The sequence below is a fragment of the Rhinichthys klamathensis genome, unplaced genomic scaffold, assembly GCF_029890125.1.
Source record: "Rhinichthys klamathensis goyatoka isolate OS25496 unplaced genomic scaffold, OSU_Roscu_1.1 h1tg000035l_1, whole genome shotgun sequence".
NCBI lineage: Eukaryota > Metazoa > Chordata > Actinopteri > Cypriniformes > Leuciscidae > Rhinichthys > Rhinichthys klamathensis.
Genome location: NW_026606583.1, coordinates 7,286,135 through 7,309,815, shown reverse-complemented (window position 1 = coordinate 7,309,815; position 23,681 = coordinate 7,286,135). Strand labels below are relative to the sequence as shown.

The 23,681-nt window shown below is 36.4% G+C and overlaps 2 protein-coding genes across 3 annotated transcripts in view; both read right to left on the bottom strand.

Annotated features, from left to right (window-relative positions):
• Positions 1-1,387: 1,387 nt before the first annotated feature.
• Positions 1,388-23,681, bottom strand: part of dcxr (dicarbonyl/L-xylulose reductase) — a 40,618-nt gene continuing 18,324 nt past the window's right edge. Inside the window, exons 2-9 of the mRNA XM_056246072.1 lie at positions 6,784-6,841; positions 5,303-5,400; positions 4,944-5,098; positions 4,820-4,862; positions 4,646-4,745; positions 3,335-3,399; positions 2,071-2,188; positions 1,388-1,660 (exon numbers count right to left, since the gene is read on the bottom strand). Coding sequence (XP_056102047.1) covers positions 1,557-1,660; positions 2,071-2,188; positions 3,335-3,399; positions 4,646-4,745; positions 4,820-4,862; positions 4,944-5,098; positions 5,303-5,400; positions 6,784-6,835 — 735 coding nt within the window. The 5' untranslated portion in view covers positions 6,836-6,841 and the 3' untranslated portion in view covers positions 1,388-1,556. The remainder of the gene's footprint in view (positions 1,661-2,070; positions 2,189-3,334; positions 3,400-4,645; positions 4,746-4,819; positions 4,863-4,943; positions 5,099-5,302; positions 5,401-6,783; positions 6,842-23,681) is intronic.
• The window catches only part of rfng (RFNG O-fucosylpeptide 3-beta-N-acetylglucosaminyltransferase), a 29,713-nt gene continuing 14,976 nt past the window's right edge, over positions 8,945-23,681 (bottom strand). For both annotated transcript variants that reach the window (XM_056246070.1, XM_056246071.1), the window contains exons 3-9: positions 22,100-22,148; positions 21,736-21,838; positions 19,945-20,098; positions 15,652-15,737; positions 15,092-15,257; positions 12,749-12,834; positions 8,945-9,216 (exon numbers count right to left, since the gene is read on the bottom strand). In XM_056246070.1, the coding sequence (XP_056102045.1) occupies positions 9,150-9,216; positions 12,749-12,834; positions 15,092-15,257; positions 15,652-15,737; positions 19,945-20,098; positions 21,736-21,838; positions 22,100-22,148 (711 nt within the window). In that variant the 3' untranslated portion in view covers positions 8,945-9,149. The remainder of the gene's footprint in view (positions 9,217-12,748; positions 12,835-15,091; positions 15,258-15,651; positions 15,738-19,944; positions 20,099-21,735; positions 21,839-22,099; positions 22,149-23,681) is intronic.

Genomic DNA, 23,681 nt, shown 5'->3' with positions numbered 1-23,681 from the left:
CCGATCTGTGATGAAAGGGTTTTATTGTACAGCTTCACAATCCGAAATCTCCGAGCTCTATTCGAACAAATGCCCATTCGCAGGTGTGTACGAGTGACTTGCATGCCACAACCAGAAGCCTGAATGTCTCTTTATTGAAGGACACGCATGGGCATTTGTTCTTGATCGTTCCCACTTCCGAAACCATGTTAATACGTGTCTGCATGTGGCGTGAGTGTGGGCATTCGTCCGTGACGTGATTGGCTGTCGGGTGTGAGTCGTCTACATCGGTGCTGCGGCACTTCCTTTCTCTCACCTAACTTTGTAAATAACTCTCAAAATGGACAAAAAAAAGAAAAAAGATGATGATCTTCACAGCTGCCAAAAGACATTTCCATGATGTAAGATAGTATATTTACAAAAATGTTTTAGATGAGGAATGCATTAATTAATAAATCTATTCATGTTTTACCCTTACCCTTTTGACCCTGTGCTTTAATTCATTTTAATAAATTACCCTAAAAGTTTAATAAATATCATGCATATGTTTTTTTGCATTATATTTCAAGTCTTCCGAGGCTGTTTGTGAACTATTACTTAAATATGCTTATTTGCAATACTTTTAACTTTAAGTGCTTTGTCTATTTTTCAAGTAAGCAAAGTTCCTTGTTGCTAAGTTGAGGCCTTTTTTAATATAAATAAATAGCAATGCAGCAAATCTTGGCTGCATGATTGTTTATATCATTGCAAAATGTAAACTGTATTATTGTACAGTTCTGTATCTAAAGTTGGATATATAAGTATATTATTCATATACAGTACACTCATGTAAAGTGATATACTATCTCAGCTGCTTGATTGCTTGCATCATCGCAAAATATAAACTATATTATAACACAGCTCTTATCTGTAAATGCGACTATAAGGCATAATATAAACATGACAATATGCATTGTGAAAAGCACTACACAAATAACATTGACATGACTTGGCGTCCAAAATTTGGTCAGTATATCTGGATTGAATCACTACACGAGTGTGTATGCTGATCTCTTCTGGTGGTACATGATACTACAGGACATAAAATCCACTGTATCGTTATGGCAACTAGAACTAGCTAGAAGGAGAGACCTTCACACTCTCATGAGGACCATATGAAGTCAATAGAGCAGCATCTGTTAAACGCTTCAGTTTAGTTTTATATCATGCTAATTATGCAAGCTTGTCTAGTACAGTTTGTTACATCAAAAGGAACAGAATTTCTGTTATCATTTACTCACTCAAAATTCCAAACCGGATTTTCTTTATTCAGTGGAACACCAAAGGAGATGTTTAGTGGAATGTTCATGCTGCTCGTTTCCATACAGTGGAAACTCAACAAAAAAAAAAAAGGATAAAAATGCCACTATAAGAGCAAACAACTAATGCTCCGTATTCCATGATAGCTTTGTGTGAAGAACAGACCCAAACCAATGAGGAAGAGTAAATGCTGACACATTACGAATATTAATTGTTATGAGTTGGAGCTGAAACGCATCTCTTCAGGCTTATTCACCTTTGCTTGATGATGTTAGTTTTTAGCAAGCCAGAAACCCCCCGTCCACGGGCAGGATCACCCCATTGGTCATGGCACTCTTATCGCTGAGGAGGAAGAGGATGGAGTTGACCACATCCTCCACTTCTAAACAACACAATAAGAAAGACACTGGAGCATTACTGTATTACAGACACACACTAGAAAAGCCAAGAGACTATGGTTGTGGACAGACATTGACATTGTGGTGTTTCACAAGCCTCAAAGTTTCACTGATGTCACTGAAATGTGCTTACACAATCTTTGCTAAATCCCAAAATACAGAGAGAGAAGTATTAAATAACCCAACAGAAGAACAACATGAGCGCAGCATTGTGAACTGACAGCACTGCCAGTGTTTAGTTCATTACTAGAGTATAGAAATGTATTCTCATTGTTGCAATCAACTCAACTGCCCTCAGAGGATATTTATTTGACTGAAACAACTAGGGGAAACACAAGGAAAGAGGAATGGAGATTTTCCCTGCTGTTCTAGTGACCTATAAACACAGGCTTACCTGCAAATTTGCCCAGTGGGATCCGTGATGTCATGCTCTTGGCCTTTTCTGGGTCACTCCATCCAATCTTCCCCATTTCTGTCATCACCACAGTCGGGTTCACCGAGTTCACTCTTATCTGTCGAGGTCAGATTACATAAAACATGCTAAACTCACATGAAAGATGGATATAGGTATCAATCAATCAAGGTAGACAACACTTTCATTTTAATATATATAGCAAAACTGGCAAAGATTTGATTTTAGATTCATCATTTTTAAATCAAATTTAGCAATCAAAATAACCATAATAATAATGATAAATATTATTATGAATTTGGTATATTATTATTATTTAAAAATAATACATTAATTTATGGCAAATATGTCTACCAATAACTACAAACCAGCATTTGGACTTAATAACAACAACAACAATAATAATAATAATAATAAAACAATTAATTAATAAAATGAATAAAATAAAAAATATTAAAGCAGAAAATACAATAAAACCATGCAACACATTTTGATCTATTTACTGTTTTAATATTTTTCAAATGATTTCAATTCAATACAAATTATATTAAAATATAATAATAATAATAATAATAGCTTAATTTAGACTAAATCTGCAAGCCTTTTGTGCATTTACTGCTTATTTTATTTTAATTTAATAATAATTCTAATAAAATATTTTATATATATATATAATTATTATTTATTTATTTTTAGTTATTATTATTATTCACCATAATTGACTATTCATGTAAAGAGTTAAAACAGTGTTGAGATGGAAATGATGTCCACATTGTACATTAACGAGAAATGTTTAGATGACAGGCGTTAGGACTTGTGGATTTTGATTAGTTTTATGTTCCTAGATCAAACCAATTTGTCTACCAGTCAAGATCCATACTCTGCTGTTAATATGATCAGGAAAAGCAATAAGCTGGGGAATATTAACACGCGTCCCTAATCCACTCCATCATTTATGGCAATGCACAAACAACTTGGTCATAAATGTGCATTATTATCTGTTAGCAATTACACTAACTTCTCCAAGAAATTGCAAGGCGGTTAGAAACACACCCAAACATTTAATCTCCGATTTGAGACGTTCAGCAAACAGATTCATATGTTTTAAAGAGGGTGGTTGTTGATTGGCTTGAAGCCTCCTGGCATGACTGATCATCGCAATGTACGGTTTATTTTCACAAAGCTGTAAACAACAAACAATGAGCTTATTGTTTGATAGATTTCACAAACATGATCAGTGATTAACCTGATGCGGCCCCAACTCCAGCGCCATCACTCTGGTCAGCATGTCCAGCGCTCCTTTCGTGGCACCTTCAGAAAACACAAATGATATATTCAAATGAGCATTTTCTTCTGTATAAGACAAGTTTGATTCAAAATTTGAACTTGGTTAAGTATTTAAGAGAGTTCTCCAGTGATGCAAGGGGAAAAAAGGGCCATTAACTTCTGGAATACTCGATTCTGATTGGTCAGAAACTGAATTCTGTGGTCAAAAACTTTTTTGTATAATGACCCTTAAAATTGTACAAATGACCATCATCCCAGAAACGAATTTTCTACATAGCTGTGCTACTTGACGTCTCTCGAATACACTGTAATAAATTCAAACTTAAATCCATGTATTTATTTTTTAAGTACAGTCAGTTGATCATAATCACAAAATTAACTCCTTTAAAAACTCTAAAAGAGCGTCAAAGTCCTTTTCTCTATATTAACCAGCATTATTATTTATGTACATCATCACGACCCTTACATAAAAATCCTCCATCAGCATCTACTTTATGCATATGCATTTATGAGACATCTATAATAAGTTTACATGCACCCAAATAATCAGTTGTAATCGATCTGATTTGATTGACCTCGATCAGAATGAAATTTGATGGTGCAGACTTGAAATAATCCGATCATCAGAAAAATAATTAAGCATGTAAATGCCTGAATGGACTATTCAAAAATACCTTGTGCACACAAACAGTGCTGTGACGCATATCTTTACATGTTATACTAGGTTTATTTATGTCTCACATCATACATACTGTTCAGTGGAGACTGCTTATTTACTACATTTTTAAAGTTGAATATTACCTTTCATGCAGTATGTAATAAAGGTGTTTGTGAATGTAATGGTTCTGCAAAGTTTTATTGTCTCCGATTCTGAACTGAGCTGAATTACCAGCATCATTACTCCAGTCTTCAGTGTCACATGATCCTTCAGAAATCATTCTAATATGCTGATTTGATGCTCAATTATTATTGGTGCTCAAATATTATTTATTGTTCTTATTATTATCATTGTCGAAAACCATTTTTAGAGTATTTAGTGTGCAGATGCAACGTTTCAGATTCATATAAACAATTCTTCCAGAATCTGAAATCTGTTTGGATTCCAACTGATGAAAATTAGTGCATGTTGTTGTACCTATTGTAAAAAATGCACAAGGCCTTGGACAAAACGTTTCCCCCCCGGGTCCGATATATAGGCCTGGGATAATGTTGCCGGTTGCATGAATGCGACAAATAAGATTAGACATGTGAGTTTGAGTCGTGCACTCACAGTATACGGCGTGATCTTTCAGAGCGCACTGAGAGGCTTGACTCGAGATGTTCACAATGGATCCTCCAGTTCCTCTGGCCTTCATACCTCGAGCCACTATCTACAATAAATGCACATTAAAAGTGTTTGTAGCATTAAATAACTCATTATGAAATCATAAAGCTTTCTTCTTACTTGAGCAACATGAAGTGCAGCTTTCACGTTGACACTGAAAGACCTGCAAAAGCCATCACAAATGCAGTCTCACTATTTTAAAACACAAATTATAGTCTGTGTGAGTGATATTTTAAAGCCTTACATGTCAAACTGATCTGGCGTGACATCTAGGAAGGGCTGAAGAGTAGCGTAGGCTGCATTGTTCACCAGAAGGTCCACCAGACCGACGTCTTTCAGCGCCTGGGCTGTGGCGTCCCAGTCCGACAGGTCCACACACACCGGCTTAATGGAGGGACACTGGGGATCAAACGCATCACACATTACAAAGAGAATTTCCATTGTCACAGTCTGGCTGAATGAGACCTATAAAGCATAAAGGAGCAGCAGGCTCTCTTGGGGTGCAGAGGAATGCGATGCTTGGAAGTGATGCATGCTGGGAAACAATAGAACCGCAGGGTTTTGTCTCGGGGATGAGTTGGACCGTGACCGAGGGGTCATTACCTCCTGCACTAGGCTATCCAGGTCAGCCTTAGTGCGTGTGACAGCCGTGACCTCTGACCCACAGCGTGCCAGAGCCAGTGCCGTGGCCCGTCCGATCCCTGCGAGGCATTGAGGTGAATCAACGATCTGGTGTATCATTATACTTAAACGCACTCATTTGGAAAGGTCAAAGCAAGCTGAAAATGCACTTATTATAGACTTTTAAAGGAATCATCAACCAAAAATATCATGTCGTTCCAAACCTGTATGACTTTAGAAGATATTTTTAAATACACCATGTACAATGTACAGTGTGTTATGTATACCCTTGTGAGAAAGAAGTGCACTTAATTGTATTTAATGGTCACTTGTAGTGTATTTCACATCTTAAAAGTATGTACTGTACTTGCAGACAATATAGTCAAGAAATAAAATGTCACTGGACTTTCATGTTTCTTAACACATTTAAATACACTTCTAGAAAGTGTGCTTAGTAATAATTTTACATTGTAAATCATTGTTTAATAATATTTTGTCATGCTTTAAGACGTACACTTTTAATATGTCGACTAACATACTAAAGCACGTAAAGTCAACATGAAATAGCAGTTGTGAGTGGCTGCATCCGAAATCGCATAATTCCCTACTATATAGTAGGTGAAAAACAGTATGTGACAAGAGAAGTATGTCAGTTCACAGTATTTATAAAAGAGTAGGCAAAAAGTAACCGTATGATCTTCTACTTCCCGTGAGATTCTGAAGTGTACTTAAAATGGACACTTTACTATATCATGAGGCCACAGCGACGCAACTGAGGCTGGTAGGTCACATGGCGGATGTAGTACGTCCAAAATGACTTATACAAAATTAGTAATTACTTATACAAAATAAGTACCTACTCAAGAGAGTATATGATTTCAGATGCAGCCATAGTATTTTCTTTCCTATTGTAACGTAGACCTGAGTAAAAACGGCTTCTCGAATATAAAAAAAAATGTAGGGAGGGACTTGATTTTGTCCATGGGGAATTGATTGGATGGTTGTGGTTTGCTATTGATTGATCTCATGTGAGTGACAGGTTGCCCCGCCCTCACCATCGAAAACCATTTTTACCATCGAAAACCAGTAAACACGTCATCAGAGAAGATGGGAGGGGAAGTTATTCTGATTAAAAATTACGTGCATGGTTATAAATACTAAAATATTCCATAAAATAAAAACACAAAATACTTTTTGACTTCATGGTGACTTTAACCAACATCACTTTTTTTGTGTGTGCAAATTTTTCCAAGAACGCTATGGCAAATGTCAAAGTTTTCATTAAATAGCTTAAATATGCTGTCCCTCTCTTCAGTCGCGATTCATTGTAAATACATGGAAAAGAGCGACCAGGACAATCTTCAGAATCTCTCCCTTTGTTTTCCAAAGAATAGAAATAGGTCGTTTCGAACGAGGGTGAGTAAATATAATTTTTCATTGTCCATTTAAGAATTAAAGCTTACCTTTGCCAGCTCCAGTCACCAAAGCACGCTTTCCACTAAATGTTATTTCCATTTTCCTTATCCAGTCCAAGTTCAGCCACACGAAACTAACTTACTCTAGTGAAACTGAAAGTAAAAAAAAAAAAAGTTGTTTTCATGCGGACATTTTATGCGAAACCAGATGTGCTGAAAAGCGCGGAAAAGTAGCATGAAAGCTTATAATACTTTACGTACCTCAGTTTCAATCTGATGTTTGTTTGACAAGTCAGTGAACCGAGCGAAGGTCAGCTGAGCAAACTTTATTTGTCACGTGACCACTTTCACCATAGAAAGTGTGGATGACTTCTTAAAAAGAGGGTGCTGTCGGTCAGTTAGTTAGTATACTATCCGTTCTACATACTATAGTATGCATTATTCCTCCATGATATTGAATAATATTGGTTGGCTTTTTAGTAAGACCATGGGTTAATAAACTGAAGGGAATTTTAATTAAACCCTTGTTTATCTCACTTTAAAGGGATAGTTCACCCAAAAATGACTTCCATAGTATGGGGGGAAATACTATGGAAGTCAATCGAGCCCATCAACTGTTTGGTTACCGACTTTCTTCAAAATAACTTATTTTTGTTCAGCAGAAGAAAGAAATTGATACAGGGTTGGAACAACTTGAGAGTAAGTAAATTAGATCTTTTTCATTTTTGGGTGAACTATCCCTTTCTTCTTAAATCCAATGTAATTTATTTTTGGGGCCCCCGACTGAAGACTTTGAGTACACAACAGAAATGTAATATCTGTAAACTAGCATATTATGTGCTCTGAACTTTTTCTTTCAGTTGAAATGGAAAGCATGAACCCTGTGGTTTTTCATTCAAATAATTTTAAATAACTCAAATTAATTTTATTCTACAATATGAAGATAAGTATAGTGCCTTCGAAATAACTCATGATGGTAGATTAACAAAAATACTAAACAGGTCCTTTATGAGGATCATTCAATAGCTAAAATGTCAAGATTTTAGAGCAAACGAGTTTGAGAGTATTTCAGAATTCAGAGTAATTTTACATTCCACATTTTATTATTTATTGTGAATAAGCAACATATAGAACATTTAACATATTATCAGTTCATACATTCCCTGATATTCAAATATCATGAGCTTTTAACTGAATAATCTGCTGGAACTCTGTAGTTGGTCATTTATTATTTAAATGCAACATTTTAATAAATTGATTTTGAAAATATGCGAGTTAATCAACATTTACACCCAGCGGTCTCAAGAGAAGTAAATAATCCATGGAATAATAAATCAACTACTTTCCACGCAGGATATTTGAAGTATTACATCTTATAACCCACAAGCGGTTGTATTACAGTAACAGGCATCATGTTCAGACGAATCATGCATACACTGGCACAAGCATAATAAATAAATTTATTAAAATGAAAATCACACTTTACAACATTAAGTCATCAGATTAAAAAAAAAAAAACAGGTGCAAAAACATTCAACTGCAATAGCATTTTGTAGTGTCAATGAGCACGTTTATAAAATGTTTGTCACTGTTAAGGAAAGACAGAAAGTGTAGTTTTGGCATGTTAACGCAAACCACTGGCCTGCAGTGAGGAACGTGTTTGTGCAAATAACATTCGAACAGCACAGAAAACACATTTAAACAGTCATGTTTCTAATCATCACACACTGGTGTTTCAATGGAAATAATTCAAAAAGATGTTTTCTACTAAATAAAGCACTCTATTAAAATATGAATGGCAAGCAATGGATAAATTATCAAGATTTTGCAACAATTGCTTTTGGTCTGTATATTTTCAGTGGAGTTTAATTGCTCGACTCCATCCAAGAGTTTCTGCCTGCACGTCCAGAGACATACTGAGTGTCTTCTGTCATCCACAAATCACAAACAGAGAAGAACATAAGCTGAAGAGCATTGGCAAAAGATGAGCTGGTGGTTGCATAAATCTTGAAAACAAAATACTATAAACTGCATCAATACTGTTTTTCTCTTCCATGAAATCATCTTGCACACAAATTTATAGGATTGTGCAGGACATATTTATGGCCCTTAGGAAAAAGACAACTCTATAAAGATGATGTAAAAGCCACAAAAATGTGTCTTAAATCATTTCAACGAAAAATCCCCCACAGATAGCACAATCCTTTGAAAACGCTCTTACAACAGGGACTCATTATATGTAAATCAGTTGGCAAAAACACTATTTCAGGACAACAATAAATTACAGCCACCCTGTTTCTCCATAAACACATATAAAGTACCAAACAAACACGTGTTGACTAGCTTCACATACCACCAACCAGCTGAGTTATTCGGAGTATTATTTTGGCATGAAGAGTTGTGTCTCCCAGCGGTCAGTGACGAGTCTTGCGTGGACACCACTCGGTGTCTGGGTAGAGCAGGCAGTGAATGCTTTTAAACCTGAAGAGAGAATGGTTGCTTAAAGTCACCATGAAATCAAAATACACTGATGTTTTTTATAGAATATTGCAGTGTTTATAACAATTTTATATGTTTTAATTTTAAATGCATGTGCCCTGAAATCTTTAATCGAAATACCCTCCCTCTTCTCTTCTCTGATGATGTGTTTACTGGCGTGAGGGCGGGGCAACCTGTCACTCACATGAGATCCACCAATGGCAAACCACAACCATCCAATCAATTCCCCATGGATGAAATCAAGTCCCACCCAACATTTTTTTCTTATTCTAGAAGCTAGTGATGGGTCTTTCATGGACGATTTGTTTATTGTGTCTGTCACGTGACAAATTAACGAAAGACTCGGAAGGTAAAGTAATTATTTATATTCCCTGTAAATTATATTTGACTGCATTATAATGATTTCTTAATCCAGAATATGATCAAGATTGCCTAGGTGGACGTGTTCGGGGAATTTGGCTGTTAACAATATTTAAAGCCACTTAAATGAACGAAATTACTCCAAAAATGATTCGTTCATTTTGATGAACAAGAGAGTCAGTAAAATGTTTCGAACTTCCCATCACTACTAGAAGCCGTTTCACTCGGATATACGTCACACAGGGAAGAAAAGACTATGACAACTTGTATTTCATGTCTGAGGACCAGTGTTGGGGAAGTTACTTTTAAAAAGTAGTGTTTGCTCATTACTCGTTACTTCTTAAAAAAAGTACTAGTTACTTTACTTAGTTACCCCCTTCGGAAAGTAACTTTTTACGTTACTCGTTACTTTTATGTTGCTTGACTTTGGGCAGAACCCAATATCTGTTCCTAAATGTGTAGACCTACATAAAATTCTACTATGAACTCTACTTATTGAAAAATTAAATAACATTTGAAAAACCTGTATAAACTGAACACCATAGAACAATATTAACTATTGAGCGGTGGTGACGCGTTCATGAAAAATGTCACAAAGAACCGGCAAAAGTAATGTTTATGAATATGTCGAATATAGCAAGGAGACATTTCAATTGTTTATTAATAAACAAGTGTTTTCTTTGTCAGTCAGTGTCGGCTGCAAAGTTAAAGATGCTGACTCGCGATCTTCGCAGTAGTGAACGCGCCAGAGAGAAATGCACATTTCATACGGATTACATAAGCAGAGAGTCTGTTTTCTCTCGTTTTGAATACTTTTGTTTTAAAGTACACATTTCAAGCTTTCTATATATTTCTCAGATCTTTGAGGGAAGTAGCTTGCGCTGAGTTTCAGTTCATTTATGAGACGAGCTCAGTTCACGCGCCGGCACGGAGCTCCTGAGAAGTCCTGATTATATTGCCTGCTATATTTACTTCTTATTTATTTAAGACAATTGGTTGATGAAACATTGATTAAAATGAAGATACAATTAATACAAAACGAAATTCACTTTAAAGAAAGGCTTTCTACAAAAACAAACTTAATGAAGTGGTCAAAATCATGTCTGCCCACTCCATTTGTCTCCCGATTGCGCAACTTATGCTCTTACTCATGCTTTTCACTTTTCATATAATCAACATAGATGAAATGAAAAAGTAAATTATTTTATTTAAACATAAGTATGAAACTAAATCGTTTTCTTTAATGACTAGGCTACAAAACGTAGGTCTATACAGAGAAATTTAATATCGGAGCGGGATTTGAGCGAACGCCGTCTTACTGTACATGTGGGGGTAGAGGTACGATTTTCGAGCAATCATCGAATTTTATTTTACTTGATATGCCAATCCGTAATATTTGGTGTTTTAAATGCCTGTTTGAGGTCTCTGTGAAAGTTTTAAAGCAGTCTTTTAGTGCCGCTTTCAGAGTGGTCAAGTCCGAAGAACTGTTACGTCCATAACATTGTTTCTTTCCTCATAAATGCGAACACGAAAAATTCAATAAAATGAATATTTTATGTTCTGTGGAGAGCCAACCCTTCTTCGTCCGGTGGGTAGTATTACTTTTGGTTTGCACAGTGTAATTCACAGAATTGATTGCTCTGCTACAAGCCTCTGTCACCTACCATGGAGCTTGTGACTATTGCAAGCGCGCAGCTGAGGAGACAGTGTTGCTGTCAAATCTGTCCATGGGAAAAGTAACGTTGTGCGGAATTGAAAAAGTTTCGTTTCGGAATTGAAAAATTCTACGTTTCGTTACCAAATTTTCAGTAGTAACGCGTTACACTACTTTTTACCCGAAAAAGTAGTGTAAGTACTCTGCTGAGGACCTATTATTTTTCTTTAGTCTTTCTTCAGTGTGTAATGTCGCTGTTTGAGCATGAAAAAGCTCTGAAAAGTCACAGTCTCTCCAGCGGGAGTTCTTCTCTATATCAGTGTCAGTGTTTCTGAACTCCCTGAAACGCCTCCATTGTAGTCTTGAGTTTTCTTCCGGGAACGAACACGTCACACTATTCCGAATTTAAATAATTCATACGCAGAATAAAGGGGCGGGGCTGGTTGAGTTAGTTTGTAGTGTGTTGAAACTGGTGGTTATGGTAAGGGGCGGGACATTTCCCAAATACACTCGAAGCGCTCGACCAATCAGAACACACTGCTCCAGCCAAATCAGACAAATCAGATCACAGAGTGATTTTCAGAAGGAGGGGCTTCATAGAGACAGGTGCTAAACAGGGGTGTGTTTAGTTCCCAAAAGCATCGTTAGCCAACTATGGTTGCAAGTTCTGTTGTTATCAGCATAGTTTAACGAGTCAGTGTTTGAAACCACAGTTCCCGACCTAGCCAACATTCGCAAACAGAATCGCAAAGTTAAAGCATAGTTTCATGTTTGCATGACTTGGACTTAATAAATCCGCCTTGAGCAAAATAAGCAAGCTGACATTAAGTACAATCTAGATCTTTCATTTACTAATTTAAATTACGTCTTTTAGTTTGTCAAAAGATTTTAGGTGCCATTTTTGAAGAGTGTGCATGCGAGTACATGCTCTAGTACGCAAGGAGTCTATGATTTAATCTGGAAATAAAGCAAAATTTGAAAAAAGAGAAAATGAGAAAAAAAGATAGAGTTCATCCTCAGATCCCATGTCTGTAATTTATAGCAAAAGATCTAGCATTAATTAAATCTAAAACGAATTGATTAAAAGAAGTTATTACTCCACCACCTGCGTGACATCATTAACCAACGTGGTTGAACAACAAATTTGCAACAGTACGGTTTTGGCAAACAGTCGTGACTATCTAGTTGATTTCTTCAACGATGCATCGAAGTCGTAACTATGATAGTTAAGCTGTGAGTTATGTCATTGTACTTGAAACCCACCCTAGAGTGTTACTGACAGACTGTGAAGAGGAGCTGCAACGTCAAATAAGTGAAAAATAATGTGTGTTTTTTTTAACTATCAAGCATGTAAACCTATTCTAGTAGAGCCCAAAAACTAAATGAGCAGAAAATGGCCTCTTTAATAAAAATCCAACACTTAAACTTTATTTTTAAGCGATGAAACAACCTCTGGTTCAAAGCATTATATATTTGGTGTTGACGTATGTGTCTGTGTACCGTGAAGGGTCTTCAGCCAATGAGAACACTCCCCCAACACTGACCACATTCCTCCTGTTCTCGAATCCACCATAACTGAGGGTCACCTACGGAGGAAAGCACAGTAGCACAAAAACTGTGAGGATCTCAATCATAAGAGGCATCATGGGATTGGAGTAGGCAGGTATTATATAAGTAGGATATATATGGGGTGGGAGTGATCTGGGATCAAAGCCAAGCCCTCAATAAATGCTGGAAGTGTGCACTTGTTTTTAAAACCAGGGTGCTACAGTACTAACCCTGTAAAACCTGACATACAAAATTATTGTAATTTTTTCAAATGGTACAATTTATTGAGCCTTTCGACAACAAATCTTATTTAAAATTATAAAACGATAATAGTACTTGAGTAGGAAGAAACGTCTCTAATTTCATTCAGAGAGCCAAACTGAGCAAAATATACAATTTGCTGCAGATGCTGATATTTATATGGATAAATAGTAAGACGAAATTCGGATAGCTTGTAATGTAAATCAATGAGATCTTTATAACGGTATATCTAACATAAAATGCATTTAAATATCAGGCGTCACTCTATATCTGCCAACAATGTCTTAGTAAGATGATATTTAAATGCTTAGTTTCATGATCAAAGTTGGTTTTAAACATATAATGATGATTGAGGGATGAACAAATAAATCTTCCTCAAAAGCCTGTTGATCATATTTGATACATTTCAACATCATTTTTCTTATTATACACTTATAATAATTTCTTATAACATTTTCAACAAAAGTTGTTTCAGTCCATTAAGCGTTTATCTTGAAATATTACTAACAATATAAATGCTATTCTTTTAGACTCTCCGCTGTGAAGGCCTCATCGACACGACAGCCATCGGCACTGATCCTCAACAAACTCGTCTAGTTAATTTAATATTCAACAATATTATTGATCTGCCTGCATTGACACCATTATATGAGAACTGAACTGGACAATGACATCACGGTTTTCTCCAGAGCGGCTATTATTATATGAATAAATTAACTAAATTAATAACTTTTTACAACAAAAATTAAACATCACTGAGCTTACTTCAGCTGGACTGTGACGCTATTTTCTTCTGGAAACAAACTTTGTTGCATTATTTTCCTGTTATCTCTAAAAAGCTGCTTTGAAACAATCTGTATTGTAAAAAGCGCTATATAAATTAAAGCTGCGAGCAGCATTTAGCGGGGTTCAAGCATTTAAGGCCTTTAAACACATAAGCATTAAAGACATTAAGTTTTATTTAGCAAGCATTTACCACTGATATAATAGATGGAAAAGACCATTTACAGCCAATTTACCATAGGAAATACATGGATTTTAAAGCTTTTTGCCAGTTATAGCGCCATCTATTGTCTGATCCCCATGAAATTTTGCATGCTTTTTCAGAATGTTATGTCCCATATTCTCACCATTTCTCGTGAAGTTCTGAGTTTTCGTTTAGGATTTATAGGCTTTTGAGTGTATTTTGCCACGCCGATTTTATAAATGACCCTGTTATACCCATACAAATGCAAAAGTTCAACTTTTTTTTAGTGCTGTCAAACGATTAAAATATTTAATCGCGATTAATCGCATTAATGTCATAGTTAACTCGCGATTAATCGCAATTAATTTTTATCTATTCTAAATGTCTCTTGATTTGTTTTTGTCCCATTATTTTTTCTCATTTTAATGCTCTTATCAACATGGAAAAGTGGATCGCCTTGCTTTGTGCAAATGTTTTTTATTGAAAACAACATTGGCATATACTGTGTTCAATTTCACACTAACATTCTCACTTGGAGCAAATAATCTCTCAATGTAACACTGTCCATCAATAAAAGGGTGAAAGAAATACTGACGAGGTCCTGATATTGACGAAGGGGCGGAGAATTCGCATCAGCTGTGTGTGTGTGTGTGTGTGTGTGTGTGTGCTTGGCCATCAAGTGGTGTTTCAGACTGGACGTGCTGCGATGATGACAGCTCAGTTCACAACGACAAAACACACAGATCACTTTGGTCTTGTCAATGGAACCATTTGGCAACTTTTTAAAAGTAAACTTTCCATTCAGAATCTTATTGGCATCCATTTCGGCGTCTTGCGCTCGTCATCCACTCAAAACGTAACGTTAACCTACTATTTGGCCGATAATTATTTATCTAGAGAGTCCAGAGAATTGTCTTAGATTGGTTTGGTTCCGATCGGGCGAAAAACCTAGGACTAGTTCGCAAAAGTAGGTTTTGGACAAAATTCAAGATGGCAGAAAATTACTTATGCTGAACATTTGGAAAAATCCCCACTCTTTTACCCCCGGGTCCTCGCAGCGATCTGACCTGTTTGAGTATGCTGTCTGTAGGGAGTCTCTGGAGATTCTCCAGGTGTGAGTGGAACAGGCCTGTGTGTGTCAGAGGAACTTCCAGCAACGCCTCGATGATGTAACCTACTGTACAGTCGTCCGGGAGGCGGATCTTCTCTGCAGTTGTGATGAAGTTTCCAAGACTGTGAGAGAGAAAGAAATAATTCAGTGTAAAAATAACATGTTTACATGTACACCAAAACGCTCATAACATCTAAGACAGCTTATCGATTAGTATGTAAACCTGCGTTAGAGGCCTATAAAAGATTTTTTACACGTATAATTTCAAATTTATGGTGTCTTGAATATACAATTATAAGGTGTTGACATCAAAACCGTTGCATAGTAAGTCATGTGCTCGCTGAATAAAGCTGACAAGAATGCCGGAAGGTGTGTTTACATGCAAAGTGGTTCTGGGGTAACAGGCATTAATGCATAATGCCAATGATGTTTTGTTTAAACCTTTCCTACGAAGAAAAAACTTGTAACAGCATGATCAGTGTAAGATCACTGAGAAAAGGGTAAGTGTGTGTGTACCTTGCCCATGGACTCATTTTGAGCGCTAAGCCTCGGCTGATGCAGAATCCAGCTCCTCCAGTGGCGAACCAGAACTTCACTGACACCTGCAGAACACACACGAGATTAATACACTTCCATTCAGACGTAGGATGTTTTTTTCCAAAGAAATGTATACTTTTATTTAGCAAGGATGTATTAAATTGATCAAAACTGACAGTAAACCATTTCTGATGTTACAAAAGATTTAACTTTAAAATAAATGCTGTTCTTATGAAGTTTCTATGAAACAAAAAATCCATGGATTCCACACATATCTGAAGCAGTAAAACTGACAAATCAGCATATTTAGAATGATTTCTGAAGGATCATGTGAGAATGAAGACTGGAGTAATGATACTTAAAATTCAGCTTTAAATAAATTACATTGTAAAAATATATTCAAATAGAAAACAAGTATTGTACATTGTAATAATATTCCACAATATAACTGTTTTCACTGGATTTATGATCAAATAAATGCAGCCTTGGTGAGCAGAAGAGATTTCTTTCAAAAACATTAGAAAATCTTAGTGATGCCTAACTTTTGAAAGGTGCTGTATATATTAATCATGATCAAAATTTCACAAAGGCAAAAAAAACAATGGCAAAAAAATAAAACCCGAATAAGAATGAACCTATAATTTCATCAAAGACTGAGGAAAATTACTTTTTTTTATATAGTATAGCTCAGTCAAAACGTACTCGAGATCATATTTTACTACAAGAATTACATTTTAGCATACAATAGTAGTTTCTTCAAATTAAACTGGACTTTTATTTTGACGTTTTGTCATGAAGATCTATTAGTTTCAGTTTCAGTGTGTATTTGATGTTAGTTTTTTTCAAATTAGAGGTAAAAAGCTTGTGAAGTAGGGTGACCAGACGTCCCGTTTTTCCCGGGACAGTCCCGTATTTCAACTCTAATTTTAGTGTCCCGACTTATTATGAAAAAATCATGTTTTGTCCCGTATTTCATCGTTAATATATATTGTTTATATATTATAGGTTTCGTTTTCGAAAGGCTACGTGAATATGTATGTATGTTATGTTCAAAACCGTGCAGCGCGCGCATGACAGAGAGGGAGAGAGCGAGAGACCTTGCGTGTGTGTGCTATAGTACGCATTAATACGCATGCGTCTTAACCCCCCCCCCCCCCCCCTTCTGTGTCGGTCCCGTTTCGGTCCCGTATTCAACTCCGAGAAATCTGGTCACCCTATTGTGAAGTCACACTCAGAAGCAGCTCTGGAGATGAAGTTCATGTCTTCATATATTGAGACGCAGATGCTGAACACATTGGGTCTCATTCATGAAACACGAGCAGAACGAATTTTTGTGTAAATCGTGTGTAAAGTGGTTCTGGCGTAAATTTTCGGATTTATTAAAATATTCGTATTTTCCAAATGTTAGTTGGTACACAAGAAATCTACACCTGCTCCCAGCCACGCGTAAAAAGTGCGCTCAACACCCGAACGTTTTGCTCATTAATGAGGCTACATTTTAATTCACCTTAATCGGGTACATATTTGCACAGCATTTTGAAAAAATATTATATATAGTAATTACATACGTTTTTTCTTATTATGAGAGCCAGTAATAGCATCTGCGATGGTGGTCCTTCTCCAGTTTGAATACTATTTTTCCGAAGTGAACTAATTCGTTTTTTGCTCTCAAGCTTAATGTCGAACCATTTTCTTCTCACTTCTGGGAATGTTCGATTAACAGATGAAACTCCATTAACTGCATCTGTAATATGCTGCCAAGCTTCCTTTTTTTTTTAGGACCCGATATGCCACTATGTACGCTTGAAAATAAAATGTGGCGTTTTGAATAAACTTCTGATAATAAAACTTCAATTTCTGCATCTGAGATTTTTTTTTTTTCAATCGCATTCATGTCATAATATGATGCCCATATATAGTTGTCAGTCGGATTTAATGGGCGGGATTTATGGTAATTGAGAATGAGCGTGCAGGCGCGCCCCATTTACGACTGATTGTAATTCATTAACACACACACACATTTAACTATCACATCTGACGTTTACGAAGTATTTGTGAATCAGGAGAAGAGTTTTCGGGAAGGTCTCTTTAAGCGCAAATCACTCGCATATTTACTCGTATATTTACGAATGTTTCATGAATGAGACCCATTGTGAGGATCACACCTGTTCGAGTTTTGTGTAGTAGACGAAACTACGGCACTCATTCAGAGAGGCACATTATTTAGCCTGACGTCGTCATACTCAGATTCTAGTCAGAATGCGAGTCTGATTCTGCAATCACATTGGGCTGTGATTTTGGGGCGTGTTTCAACCGAACCAGGAACCAAGAAAATGCCTCTGCACTCAATTGGATCGACAAATGCCTTGATCGCGGTTCTGTTCCTCTTTTAAAATGAATGCGCCGTCTACATCTTCTATAACAGACGCGATGGCTAAATCTACACATCTCAGTTCTCCAGCGGCGGCCATTCTTTATTGTAAACGAATTCAACCCAAGCGCTCTTTGGTGACGTGGATGATTACGTTACTGTTGATCATCTGTCCATCACTGTATAAAGCCCGCCCTGACAATTTGATTGGTCCGAACAGCTTTGGTTCGGGCATACTTGCTTCACAACGGATCAAGTCCAGACCGAACTTCCCATCCTCAAATGTTGTGGGCGGGGCTAAACATTATTACCAGCTGTTGTCACATTTATTTCTGCTGTGTGATAGGCTGTTAAATAAATCCAAGGCCCTTTTTATTCACAATCTCCTCATCGTCGGCAAACACAGCACTCATTTTCGGATGTGTTCTGATGTCACAGCGATGGTGCAACCGAACCCCACACCAACGCAACATGTTAAATTATTGGCTGTTTACTTGTCACCCGTAGCACTTTATCAAGGCATACGATAGGCTGTTTATGATCAGGGACGATGCACGCTTGAGGGTTGTTCATGTAACCAAACTTGTTATATGGTTTCATGTCTAATTACATTTTAATGTAATAATTTAAAGGGGTCATATAATGCCATTTTTGTACAAGTTAATATGAATGTTTAGGGTCTAAATGAAAACTTTGTAATATACTTGTATTAAAAATTTTCATTAGTATTGTAAGAAAACACTAATTTTACCTGGTCAAAATCAGCTCTGTTTTCAGCATGCCGTTTCAGTGCATATGCCTTTAAATAATAAACCCCGCCCCTCTATTCTGCGGGCGTTTAGACACAGCGCACGTGAAGTGTTGCCTTGACAACAGTTGAGGGTATATTTTGGAGAGAGAATGGCAGTCTCTTGGAGTCTCTTGAGGACACATCTGTGCAATCGTATCAGTTTGAACCGGAGTCGCATCCGGAACAAGATGACGGCCGCAAAGAAGTTCGACAATTAAGGCTCGAACAGGACGTTTCTGAATGGTTGGTTAACGTAATGCCACTTTGATCTATCTTTGTATGCACTGGCAGGGTAGAGTAGTGAGATACGAACGCTGTGTTTACTGATGTAAAGGTTAGTTCATTGACAGATTGACGTTACAACTAATGGTCATGAAAAACTTGTTCCCACGATTTGCAAAGATTAATATAAAGGTTAATACAACTTTACACTCCCTTCTTCTGGAGGTGCAGAGGGAACATAAATAGTTGGTACCGATTATTTTTTCAGGAGCAGCTTCTTGGCAAAACCAGCTTTACTGATCCTCGTTTATAAAGAAGTCTACGATAAATTATTCGTGCAAACATGAAAGCATTGACGTTGATCGTGGGGAATATTCCCATCGTAAACAAAACTCAGCCACTGCGTCTTCAGCGGTTCGGATTTAGGAACATCAAAATGATTTCTGTGTTTGTTATTGCACCCGAGAACAGAACAACACAACCGCTTAGACGCCATTTTGCTCCAGTGTATCAACAATGACGGACTAGGATGAGAGCTCGCTCAGGGCGGGTCTGTGTTGAAACTGCTGTCAATCAAGAACCGTGGGAGGGGCGTCATGCGCCGTGTGACGTCACACGGTGAAACGGCTCAAATTTGAGACGGGGGAATACATATAAGGAGATTAAAACAAAACCACTGGATGGATTTTTATCATTAAATGATGGTTGTGTACAGGCACTGCCAACACACATTGCAGTACAATCAACTTGTAAAAGTGCATGTACCATTATATGACCCCTTTAACGTTTTATCGGAAAAAAATTCTACCGTTATCGATAAAGGTATACCCTTGATAAATACCGATGCCGTTTTATCACCCAGGCCTACTCTTTTCCAGTCAAAGCTCACCGATCCGTCGCTCTTGACCCTCTCGGCGGCCTCTATGGGGTGGTCCAGACTGGGTCGGCCCAGATACACATCTTGTGTGTGAGAGTAGGACGACAGCAGCTCCAGCAAACTGGGCAGGATCACATAGTTATCATCATCCACGTGACAGAACCACCTGCAGAACACACACGGGGAAGACAGACAGCACATGAAAACACTGCTGATATCTTTACAAGGCTGTTAATACACTAATGTTCGTTAATGGGATCATTATGAATTTTTAAATACAATTGAAAGAAGTCTCTTCTGCTCACAGAGGCTGCATTTATTTGATAAAAAGTACCGTAAAAACAGTAATATTGTGAAATACTATTATGAATTAAAATAACTATTTGAATATATTTTAAAATGTAATTTATTCCTGTGATCAAAGCTGAATTTTCAGCATCATTACTCCAGTCTTCAGTGTCACATGATCCTTCAGAAATCACTCTAATATGATGATTTGCTTAAGAAACATTTATGATTATCATCACTAGCAGCGTTTCCATTACTCTTCAAATTGCGCAAATTGAAATTGCGAATTGAAAATATGCCCATTGGAAACACGTCAATTTCGCAAAAAAGTTTACATGCTCGCATGAGGTGGTTTTTCAGGCAATTCGAAAAATAAATATTTTGCAAAGCTGTTTTTGTGCATTTATAGATCCTCTGACGTAGATGACGCGGTGTGTTTGGACAGAATACGAGACAGAGTTCTTTATTAAATTCATAAAAGACAAAATAATTACAGGAATACTGGATTCTAAACCTCAAAGAAATGCCACAATCAAGACCTCGAAGCAGATATGAGGGAGAAACACCCAGAAACACCTCATATGTGCCGCTCTCAAGTATAAGGGTCTTTCCTTGTCATTGATGATTGGATAACACACATACGCCTCCTTCGATTATTAATAATGGCCAGTGCAGTGGCTGGGATATACATAAACCTACCAACGTCTGTCGCCATGATTTTTGGAATGACTTATCTTGACTCCTTATCGCGAGAGGAAAAAATTAAGTTTTAGTCGCATAACATCGATTAATGGAAACACCGCCATTTCGCAATAGTTTTTTGTCAACATTTAGAAAAAAGAAAATAGCAAAAGTTTTACGCAAATCTGTAATGGAAACACGCCGAATGTTGAAAACAGTTGTGCTGTGTAATATCTTTGGGGAAACCCTGATATATCTTTCAGGATTTTTTGAAGAATAAAAAGTACAGCAAAACATTTTTGTAACATTATAAATGTATTTCCTGTCACTTTTGATAATTTGAATGCTGAATAAAGTTTTTTTTTTTTATCTTACTTAATTTACCCAAAACTTTTCAATGGTAATGTTTCACTGTTACCAAAAAATATATAGCAGCTCAACTGTTTTCAACATTATATTAATCATAAATGTTTCTTGAGCATCAAATCATCATATTACAATGATTTCTGAAGGATCATGTGACCCTGAAGACTAGAGTAATGATGCTGATAATTCAGCTTTGATCACAGGAATAAAATTATATTTGATCATATATTCACATAGAAAATAGTTATTTTACTTTGTAATAATATTTCACAATATTACTGTTTTTACTGTATTTATAATATTAATATTAGCCTTGGTGAGCATAATCAAAAACACTTTTTTAAAAAATCCAAACTTTTGGCTAAATTATTAATGATAATGCTGATGATGACGACTGTATGCTATGATTTCATGAATTGGGAGATTTTCCATTTAGTGAGATGAATTTCCATTAAATATGAACTCAACTTTTTTTGTGACTCGATGAACTTGTCATACTCCACAGACATCTTGCAGCACAGGGCTTGACGCGTGTGCGCCGCAGAGCAGTTGGTGTTGATGATGTTGAGCCCTTGAGGAGACAATGACAGACCAATTATGCTTTTATGACTTGGATGACATCAGGATGTTTAGACATAACATAATTTCACATGACATACTCCATGTCATGATGAAATGAAGCATGAACATGAGGTTCTTCTAACTAGGCATGGGTCAGGATGGTTGTCTAGTCGAGTAGTGAGGTTTTATTATGGTATCTAGATTCTTTCTCTTAACATTAAGCTGTAAAATGCGTGATTATTGAATAGGCAGAACTGCTCAAAGACACTACCTGCTTTCTGCCTGAGCTCCTTATCCTCCCCATCAGTGAAGATAAACGTCTGAAACAGAGAAAGCCATTGTTCACTGCAAAAAAAGAAACAATCTGCAGGAGCCAGAGATGCAGTGACCAGTACTGTAAAATACTTGTAAGGCTGAAATCATCTTTACACATTTTAGTCATGGATTCACAAACTCTTTTTGTCAGCCAAACCCCTTTGATCTAAGTATATTATATCTAATATATCTAAATATATTTACCTCAAGTACCCACTGAGAATTTGAAGTTAATATTTCAATAATTTAACACCACATTCACATGTTCATGGTTCTCTGATATTGGTTAATGGTTACATGACATGCAGGAAAATATATAATGCAATTGAGATAACATTATAGTTTGTTTTTTATATAATTTTAATTTGTTTTTATTTTTGTATTCTCCACTTTCATTTAAAATTTTAGTTAAAGTTTTTGTGTGTTTTTGTCATTTTTATTAGTTTTTTCTTCTAAGTCTATGTGGTTTATTAATTTTTCTTTTAGTTTTAATTATTTTATTACATCAAGTTAAACAATGAAAATAAGAATTATTGCTATGACAATTTTCAGAAACAAAATAAGTTTTTTTATATTTTGTTTTATTTCAGTTAACGTTTATTTTATTTCAAGTAACAAAAATGTTATAACAAATTAGTAAGCAAATAAAATAATTAGTCTTTTTAAAAATTAATTAAACTTGCATTATGTAATTTTACTGTAAACTAGTTGAAATGGTGGTTTCTGGAAGTAATTTACAGTAAAAAGAAAAAGAAAAACAGTAAAAGGACAATGCCAAAGTCCCTCTGTGACCCATTATATAGGATTATATTTTATAAATAACTTTGTTTCCTCTTACTTTCAATATCAGTTATGTACATTAGGGTGTTTTGTGTCATATTTTTTGCCATTTAGTGAATGCGGCGTGCAATTTTACAACCTGTATTATAATAGTTAACAGTTAATAATAAAAATGTACTATTGATAGTTGAAGTAGATACACTCACCACCTAAAGGATTATTAGGAACACCTGTTCAATTTCTCATTAATGGAATTATCTAATCAACCAATCACATGGCAGTTGCTTCAATGCATTTAGGGGTGTGGTTCTGGTCAAGACAATCTCCTGAACTCCAAACTGAATGTCAGAATGGGAAAGAAAGGTGATTTAAGCAATTTTGAGCGTGGCATGGTTGTTGGTGCCAGACGGGCCGGTCTGAGTATTTCACAATCTGCTCAGTTACTGGGATTTTCACGCACAACCATTTCTAGGGTTTACAGAGAATGGTGTGAAAAGGGAAAAACATCCAGTATGCGGCAGTCCTGTGGGCGAAAATGCCTTGTTGATGCTAGAGGTCAGAGGAGAATGGGCCGACTGATTCAAGCTGATAGAAGAGCAACTTTGACTGAAATAACCACTCGTTACAACCGAGGTATGCAGCAAAGCATTTGTGAAGCCACAACACGCACAACCTTGAGGCGGATGGGCTACAACAGCAGAAGACCCCACCGGGTACCACTCATCTCCACTACAAATAGGAAAAAGAGGCGACAATTT